Source organism: Montipora foliosa, chromosome 7 (assembly GCF_036669935.1).
Source record: "Montipora foliosa isolate CH-2021 chromosome 7, ASM3666993v2, whole genome shotgun sequence".
NCBI lineage: Eukaryota > Metazoa > Cnidaria > Anthozoa > Scleractinia > Acroporidae > Montipora > Montipora foliosa.
The window spans coordinates 18,511,601-18,521,600 of NC_090875.1; the positions used below are offsets into that span (position 1 = coordinate 18,511,601).

The 10,000-nt window shown below is 42.0% G+C and overlaps 1 protein-coding gene across 1 annotated transcript in view; it reads right to left on the reverse strand.

The window, feature by feature from the left end:
- The window catches only part of LOC138011028 (DDB1- and CUL4-associated factor 1-like), a 46,939-nt gene that overhangs the window by 15,957 nt on the left and 20,982 nt on the right, over positions 1 to 10,000 (reverse strand). Inside the window, 8 exon segments of the mRNA XM_068858042.1 lie at positions 951 to 1,150; positions 1,627 to 1,708; positions 2,112 to 2,254; positions 3,033 to 3,297; positions 4,629 to 4,731; positions 5,732 to 5,872; positions 6,232 to 6,311; positions 7,584 to 7,673. Coding sequence (XP_068714143.1) covers positions 951 to 1,150; positions 1,627 to 1,708; positions 2,112 to 2,254; positions 3,033 to 3,297; positions 4,629 to 4,731; positions 5,732 to 5,872; positions 6,232 to 6,311; positions 7,584 to 7,673 — 1,104 coding nt within the window.

Genomic DNA, 10,000 nt, shown 5'->3' on the forward strand with positions numbered 1-10,000 from the left:
TTTAGTTCAACAGGTTCTCAAGTAAGTTATTTAACATTTTGTCACCCTCGTGGCAGAGAAGATAAAAACAGAAAGATATATAGCTATTATGTCAAACAAACTTAGTGCCTTTTTGGAAAAGTGCATGGTCAGATTTTGTAAAGTCATAGTCTTTGTTCCTTTGTCAGCTTCGCGTGGTTTACCGAACGGAACTATTGTTGTACATATGTAACTGTAGGCGTCAGGAAAATGATAAATGTAAGTAGTTATCATTGTGCAGTTGTTAAATATAGTTAAATGAAATTTAACATAGTTAACGACTAGGAGCTAGTCTGGTCAGTAGTGTTTTGCAGGCGGTTGTTAGTGCCTTGGCCGTCTGTTAGCGTTTGTTGAGCGTTTTGGTGCGTTCTGTAGCGTTTGATATAGTTACATAGTTTACGACCGGGAGCTAGTCTGGTCAGTAGCGTTTCTGCAGGCGTTTGTTAGCGTTTGATGCGTTCTGTAGCGCTTGCAGCAGTCTTAAGGTTGTGGGAGCCCTGGGGCTGACATTGTCCAGCGGTATTCCTGGTTAGTGCATGCGTTGTTGTCCCATGTGTTTGCAGCGTGTTTGTTGCTCTGTTGGCGTGGCATTGTGAGTCGAATTAGTAGATTAGTGTTTCTCAGCGTTTCCTCCCTATCCCCCCCCCCCTTTTATTCTTTTTTATATTTTAGTTATTTATTTTTTCTTCTTCTTTTCTTTCCACTGAGCTATCTGGCTCAAGTGTGACGGGTGCCTGAGGGGGGCCCGGCGCGGGGGGCTCGTGGCTTGGTTGGGGGTTGGGCAGGCCAGTCGGGTGTTCTAGCTCCTTCGGGATGTGACTGCGGTTGCAGCCCCCGGGCTTCTCGGGCACCTACCCTCCACTGGCGGCTTGGGCGTTAAATCTGTGTATTCGATGAATTTGTATGTAAAATAAAATACCTTTTAATCTTACCTTTCCAGTTGGTGTTCCTGGGTCGCTAAACCTAAAGCGCGACAAGCTCGGGGTCTCTGGTGTGCTAAAGGCTGGGGTTGCTGTGGTGGTATGGTTGAGCCGTATCTTTCTGTTTGTTGGTGTGGACAGCGGAGTAATATCTGGTTTCGGATCCGGAAGAGAAGCCTCACGTTTTAAAACTTGCGCTGTCTCATGAAGACCTAAGATTACCGAAAAGATTTAGATTACTGATCAACATTAATTTCTTTTTTTACTGAGTTATTTGTAGCACTGAGAGACAACTGCAAGCGTAACATAAAGAGGGTTGTCACGGTCTTGTTTAACGCGACTGTTCAAAAAGTTAAAAAACTTCTACAAACTAGCTGAACGACACAATTGGTCGAAAAAGTGTTTAAATCAGAGAATCAGAAAACAAAATTTGCCTCTGCGCGCTTGCGTTGATCCACAGAACTTAAACATATAGTGGCCACTTAATAAAGAGAAAGGAAAGAAACGTCAAAAAGATTAAAGCTCACCACACAGGCATCGTTTAACTCATTAAAAGTAGTGTTCTAGTCCACGTTGTAGATCTGAAGGTTAACGAGCGACACGCGTGCTTATACCGCAAGCAGTTATTTTTGCGAAGCATCCTACATTTCTTTGCAGTGAAGGTAAAAACGCACAAGGAAAGGCAAACCTTGAGAAAGAAGATGACTGTGAAGAAGCTGAAGTAGTTCCTTGGCAGGATATGAAATGTGCGTCTGAGCCACAACGTCAGCCTGAAAATAAACATCCCACGTCATCAAAAGTAGCAATCACGTTGGGTGATTGGGTTAAAAATCTCGCCATGTTGTTTATTAAGCCAATCAAAGGAAAAAACGTAACCAATTGTGATTTGCTCACATACACGTTTCCCGCGCTTTGCGCCGGCTGCGTGAATTTTCTTTGCATTTTGATTGCCTGATTCGGATCGTCTGCCGCGTGACACCTAAGGATGCGGTTTTTGACACTCCAAGGAAATGCTCTCTCTACTTTTCAAGTGATTCACTAGATGTAGACTAGTTGAAGCTCACTTCGATGTCCGATCCAGTTTGCGACGTGTTCGACTAAAATGAAGATATAAAAGAAAACACTTCCTGCTAAGAGATATAGCAACGAAAGATGTGAGCACCTTAAAATTACCTTCGTAATCCTAGAAAGCGATGGAACAACAGTTGATGTTGCCAGTGCTTTGCCAGTCACCCTTTCCAACAGTTCTCCAGCGTACTTACAAAAAAGCGCGTGATCGGATGCGTTATCTTCAATTACTGGCTCACGCATCAAAACTAAAAAAAGAAAAAAATATTTGTTACAATGTAGCCTACTTGCCGATGTCTTATCTTTAGAAGTTGCCGCGGGGATTTAACCAACTTAATTCCCAATGTACCTCTCTCGCTTCAGGAGGAGAAAAGAGAGACCTGGAAACGAGAAGGTAGTCTGGATTCGCAGTCCTCAGTCCTCCGCGGTGTTCACGGCTCTTTAGCCACTTCCTGCGCAAGTTCGGCCTTTCTCGCAGTTTAAATCCCGAAAAAAAAAAAAAACCTGTAAAGTGCTGGTGACACGAAATCTGGCTCAAAAATCCAGTATAAAGCTTCCTGTAAAGTACCTTGAAAGAATAGCCCAAAATGAAGCACTACAACCCGTGGTTTCACTGTATCTCCAGCTGATTAAAAGTGTCCTAACCGACGCCCTATATATTTTACCTCAAGCAAAAAAAAAAAGGAAAGGAAAGGAAGGGAACTTCATTTAAGTTTCTAGTCGTTCTAGCGCCGGAGCACCAATTGGGGAGACTGTAAACTGAAATTAAGAATTAACTCAAATCTAGTCAAATGTTGGTTTTTGAGGAGAGGGGAAACCGGAGTGGAGAAAACCTCTCGGTGCAGAGTAGAGTGCCAACAAAGTCAACCTACATATGACGCCAAGTCAGCGAATCGAACTCGGGCCACAATGGTGGGAGGCGAGTGCTCTCACCACTGCGCCGTCCCTGCACCCCTAAAATCAAGACTGCAAAAAGTCAACCAGTTAGCGACGAGTCTGTTTTTCTCGTATTAAAGTGACACTTACTCTGAAGTTGACCACTGTTGAAGAGATGAAGCTTTCCGATAACTTGTCGGATTTTGTCGCTTCTCGAAAGACCACAAAGCGCTTTGCAAGCCAAGGATCGGATACAGTCGGCATCGACCAGAGGAGTTTTCACCATCAACAAAGACAGGAGAACCTTGATGCCATTACTGGCGCGAACACATCCCCACATCTTGTGTAAGATATCATCACTGCTCTTAAAAGCAGGCCTTGACTTTGACTGGAATTTCGCTACAGCTCCACTTAACTGCAACAAAATAGATAATTAACGGTTTTCAGAAAGAAGACCATCCATTTAAAAGCTGTAAGAATCAAAATACTATCTATCGCAAAGATAAAATTTCAGCATCGAGGTCTTTCGAATTTTAATTGGCTACTTTCCCATTCCCATAATGCAATACGTTTTGGGGAGTTCTTTGCATGAAAACAATACCAATCATTTACTCTTCGGACTGTATCATGCTTCAGTGAACTGGATACCCTTTGTTTTATGCAAATAACCCCCCCCCCCCCCCCAAAAAAAAAAAAAAAAAAAAAAACTATTATGGGATTTGTGAAAATAGCGAATGGACTAAACAAGTTCGCAATTTGGACCCCTGAAAAGACAATCATTTGTCCTATGGGTGGGCTGTCGGGTAGAATGTATCTATAAAAGGACTTTGAGACATCATCTGATGATCTCAGGACAAGACCCATGCCTTCCAGTAATTCGGATGTGGATCAAATAATGGCTAGTTTTGCTAAGGTTAACGGCGTCTTCAAAGGCGAGATTTCGAAGAAAAACGAGCCCAATAATTTTTTGTTTGAAAAGATTTAATGAAAACAACTTGCACTCTAACATTCACCATTGTTGCTTCAGTTTATAATTTCCGTAACGGTAATATTACGTTTCTCACGACAAACACCGAGGAACGCCAAAGATGCAAAAAGTTTGAAGTCGCACGCGAGCCACAGGGCCACAAGGATGGAGATTAACCCTACCACTCCCCTCCCTCCCCAGGACGGTATGCTAGTCCATCCCACGATCAGCCCAGCAGTATGTCGCCGACGCTAATTTCCCTTTCGTAAACAAGCGATGCCATTTTTGACGGTCGATGCCATTCTTACTAACCAAGCCTTTTTATTGGGTTAGCGTTCATAAATTTTTAGGATTAGCTTCATTTAAATACTTTAAAATTTCCAACCTGAGGTCGTTGTTTCGGAAGTGCATTTCCTCTAAAGCCGTTGAACCGAGTTTTTTTCTAAGTTTTTCCTCAGTTTTTTTAAATTCTAAGTGACATACGCTGCTAATCTAGGCCTAGATTAAGTATTTTTTTCTCATTTGCAAACGGCAAACTTAACAGTGAAGTCTCGTCCAAATGGCATCGCTTGTTTACAAAACGGACAATTGCGTCGCCGACCTGGGTGGAGCGAGAGAGACAAAATTTCTTGTCTAAGAATGGCAGAGATAGGCTTCAAACAAGCGACCATGGGGCGGGGGGGGGGGGGGGGGGGGGGAGTTGAGTGCGCTCACCACTACACCATCTTGCCTCTTTTAGACCACAGAATTGTATAATTTTAGTATTCATGTTGTCTTACTCTGGCTCGTGGGCCACATACGCAATTACAAATGACATGTAGAGCAGCTTTCTGAACTTCAGAGTCGTTCAACAAACTTCCCTCGGCACAGCGCAGAAGAAGTCTACAAGAGACAAATGAAAAATAACATTATTGGAGAGGGGCATTTATTTCAAAATCACTGACAACAATTACGGCAAATCAGTTGTAAAGATTGTAGAAAACAGACAGTTTTAAAGTTCCAAAGTCTCGCATTCTGAACCCTTGACCTCCCCATACTGGCACGACGCTCTAACCACCGGTATCGCGAGGTCACGGGTTCAAACCCCGTTGAAGTCCTGAATTTTTCAGGCTTCTTTACGCAATTGCAAAAATTGCGTTCATAACTGAGAGGATCATAGCTTCACTTGATTATTTACAAAGAGTGGCACAGTTGAATGCGGGGCAAGAGAAAACAAATCCAAACCAGAGGTTAGAACAGGATTTGAACCAGGGGCAATCGCAAGCAAACCCAACGCCCTAACCATTGGGCCACGCTGACTCCTCCTAGACACAATCGCCCAATTTATACTAGAGACGGATAATACGTCTGGACGAACTTGGGCAAGAATTTTTTAGTTCGTCTGATAATCCGGCCGTGTATAAATACGGGCAACAGAGGGATTATCCGCCAAGACGAACTATCTGTTTAGTTCGTCTTGGCAGACGAACTAAGGTGGATAATCCGTCTGTGTGTATAAATGCACCGACAGACGAACTTAGATGCCGGAATGAACACCTCGTTACAGAAAGCCAGCGGTCTCTTAGCAGTAGGATACAAAATGTGTTCGCATAAACGAAGTACCTGAACTAAGGCAACAGAACAAAGATGCATAATCCGTCTAGTATAAACGGGACGAACTATAAGACAAACTAATACTGTGCTTTACAGTTCGTCCCGTATTTATACTGGACAGATTAAACGACCAGACGGATAATTCGTCCAGACGGATTATCCGTCTCTAGTATAAATTGGGCCAATATTAATTTTTTAGTATTTTTTTTTTTGGGTCTTCATTGACGTAAAGGCATTTAACACTATTCAAGTTAATATGCATGGCATTGCCCTTTCAAGTTTCTCGTACCTCATTCCTTTTTGCTGCTCTCCCGATGGAAGTTGTATTTCTTCACACAGCGCTAGCTGAGCCTTAGGTCCAACTGTTAACACAAACAGAACTTCCAAAGCCATGCGAGTCACGTCTGCTGCCAAACGGACGGCATCCGCTCTTGAGTTAAGAAAAGGAAAAGAATGGAGAAAAACGTCAAAAGAGAGAAGAAAGAACCGTGGCTTCGTGCTTAGGGAGCCACATTTGGAAGCAGGCGAATAAACCCCACAGGATATGAAAAAAATAATGCAAAAATTGATGTAAACGGTGTAACGCGCCCGCGGGAAGGGTGACAAACGCGTTGCGTGGCAACGGACGAGAGGACAACTGACAAATCTGAGTCCTGGGTAGGATTCAAACCCAGTTCTCGTTTCGCCCGTTGCCAAGCAACTAGTTTATCGGGATTAAGTAAGATTGATTAGATGCGCAAGGTTTACGCCCAATTAGGACAAAAACCATCAAGTACAACACACAACTACCTGTTGCTTGAAATTCCCCAATCAGAAGACAAAGAAATTAATTGAAGTAACAGAGTGAATCCTTGAAGTTTGTTCATCATCTAGAAATACAATAACATGATCAACTGAGAAATGTGGGAGGGAATGGGGAGGGGGGGGGGGGGGGAAGGGGAAAATCCAAGCATCTTTTGTTCACGACCGAGTCAGAAGGGGAATGGGTCTATTCCCGAGTTGACGTCACAATGCAATGTAAATCAGTTTGTGGCGTCTATTTGTCACGCAATGTAATAGCCAATCAGGAACGCCCTGTGATGACGAATATCGTTGTCGATAAGAGAACAGACAACGCATAATTCATAAACCGCGCAAAAATACCCTTGAACTAGTAGGCACCGTCCTTAAGTCTAAGCATCTGCTACCTATTTCCAACAATTGGGTAAGTGTAAGGGTTCGCGTTATTTTTAGCTTAGGGTAAACGCAGCTGTTCAATTTAATGGGCCATATTCACGATGGCCGCCACGTTGGTTTTCAAATTGTCATGCAAATTAGCCATGTGTTATGCTGGGGGGCAAACATTGGAAAAAAAGCAAATTGCTGAAAATCGGCTCGTCGAAATATTGCAATAACATTGCAAAAAGTCCATTTTAGTATTTAGAGCTAAGTACCTTTTAAAATAAGTTTATATCTTTTGATTGCCTTTGACATTTTGACTTTCTACTTCGTTATCTGCTCATTTTTCACCAAAAAAAAAACGTCGAAGTAACTTTTGTAATGATTGTATTTTACTGCTTAGGTGATAAACATTCAATGAACGTGAAACAAATCATCTGTGTAGCTAAGATGTTCGTTATAACCTGTCAAACTTGTGTTGTTTGCCCCCTCGGAAGTGTGTCGCTAATTTGCATGATAATAGCAAATCCAACATGGCGGCTATCGTGAATAAGGTCTATAGACCACTTACATAAATGGCGACCAACTTTACATTCTTTTGTATTTATGTTAATTAGACCTACTGCCCTCGTTTTAAAACAAATATTCTTTTGAAATTTGCTCGTCGTAGCGAGGTTAGTAGGGCTTATTAGCATTAAAACAAAAGAATAATTTATTTGGCCGCCATTATGAAAGAGGTCTATTGGGAAGAGGAATTTAGGAGACACTTTGTGACGTTGACTGTCTGTATTCTCCGACGCCAGCGATGTTGAAGTTGGGGAGAAATGCAAGTGGACACTTTGTGACGTTTGTTGAAATCGTCGTGCATCTAATTCCCTGCATTTCTGGACACAACTGAGATACTTAGGATTGCATTAAGGTTAATCAAAGAAATTTGTTTAATTTTAGGTCATTGTTTTCCGGCCTGTAGCGCTGTTTATTACTTCAATTGGTTCCCAGCGAAGCGTTGTCGGCGCATGCTCCAAAATCAGCAGACAATTTTCCATCATACCACTGTGAGTGAGGGATGTGGCCTGAAAAGACAGAACAAATTTATTCATTTTATTTTTTTTTTCCTTAACTTGCTAAGAAGTAAGAAATTTAACGTAAATTTAAAATGTACCCTATTCAAAAGCCTCCGCCGCCCGTAGTAGTTTCTATCGTTGTTATGCGCCAGTCATTGTTCCCGATCTTTAGTGTTTTTTTTTTTTTGGTTTGTTTTCCGCTTGTGTAGCAAACCAATCGCATTGTACCTCACGCGTGATACTAGGGATTAGGGACTTTACGATCTACGACAGCGACGTCGACGAAAACGTCATCTCAAAACATAACTTTGCACTGTCGTAAGTTTCTCGCGGTTAGGCCATCTCGTTCGCGCGGTACAATGTGGGCGAAGTATCCTAAAGATAAATTGGTACGAGCAGTTTCAGAGTAAAAATAGAGAATTTTAGATTCACATTGGTACGACCAATGACCAAATTTAAGGTTTTGACGACAACGGCAGGGTTTTCAAATTGAAAAAAAGTAGCAGGAGGAAATTGTAAAGTAGCCGGAGCACTATCTCATCGTGATGACAGCAGCCTGCAGATGAATCAACGGAATAACGAAATATTGCCATAAAGCGGCTTCCGTTGATATATTTCCTTTTACATACATGAAGTATTATCATAACAACGTCAGCGGTCTTGTTTCCTTTCTACTTCGATTCGCGGCAATTCGCAGTTTCCTTTGTCTGAATTTCAAAACACTTGCGCTGTTGAAGGCTTTTTTTGTTATGACTTCTTTCAGTCTTTTCTTGAAAATACATTTGGTGTAGTCAAGACCATAATGAGTAACATTTCACGAGAAAGACTGCCTTCTCATTCAACACACGGATGCCGCTACAGCTACAGATACTGTGGTCATTTCAGCCTCGGCATATTGTTTTATCGTCACTTTCAGAACTTTGAACTGCAACAACACGTAATATTTGTTAACTCTTATTCCTAAAATTATTGTTACCTATTTCTCTTCGAGACTTCTCCGCACTTGACAGAAAAGACAACATCGTTTGCTGCCTCCGCTTCATGTTGCAACTTTCACGTGAGAACAAATCTGCTGCTGCGCCGATACATGCACGTTCAAATGAGAGTCCGTGAACACGAGCAGACTTTCCCGCTAAAAAAGGCTCTCGCTTCGAAGATCAAAAGGTATATGTAATAGCCGCACTGTTCATCAGTCCGCATTCATTTATTTCCTCGAAAAAATCAGATTATGATTTGGTGAAACAGAATTGTGTAGTTAGTAAAATTTGGAATACGAAAAGTACCCGACGCAAATGCTTGAAGTAGCCGGTGACTTGCGCCGGGCGCCGGCTAAATTTGAAAACCCTGCAACGTGGACAAACTGCAGTGAATCTTTTCAGTCTCATTCTTTACTTCAAATCCATCCGAACCAATCCAGTTACAGGACACCTCGTTCATATTATATAACATAAACAAGAGGGAATAATCATGAAGTACTTAGAATAGCTCAAACTTATATTTTGAAGTGACGTTTTCGTCGCCGTAGCCGTCGTGGTTTCTTAAACTCCCTATTTTCAGGTGTACGACGCGGTTGTCATAGGGAGAACCACAAAAAAGAATATCATTGGTTAAAAGAGGAAAAGTACTTGCGCTGCACGTGCGGCACTCGTTTAAGCACACATTTTTGCGGTACTCTTCACAACAACGACTTAAATTGAAATCACCAAATTTGAGGTTTTGATGACAACGCAAGCTTACAAATGGAAACGTTTCATTCTATATTTTTACTCTGAAACCGCAAGTACCAAGTTATTTTTCGGATAGAGCGACTTTCATATGACCTTGAAAAATAAACGCAAAAACAGAACGTAAACAAAAGTGCAAAACATTTAATTGGCTTATCAAACAACAACAAACGAGCGCGAATTTTCATTGGCTTAGCGAACGCGGAAGCAAACGTCATCTCTCCATGGAACTTTCTGGAAAGTTTCGCTTTGACGTCACTTGAAATGCAGTAATGTGATTGGGCAATCGAACTGTTTACTGCCCATATTAGGAGTTTCAGTGGCGGGAATAACGAGAAGCTTTTTTTTATCTTGCCAAACATTGGTCCGTGAATCAAATTGACTCAAACACTTTTTCAAGGTCAAACAGAAGTCGCTCTACTTTGCCCACAATGTACGACGTAAACGAGAATGGAATAGTCGCGAAAGACTTGTGAAAGTGCAAAGTTATATTTTGAAGTTGCTTCAACGGGATTCGGACCCATTACCTCTGCGATGCCGATGCAACGCTCGTCCAACGAAGCCCCTCAGTTGGTAGTCTCCTTCGCAGCCGTTTTTCGGATGTCACGCAAC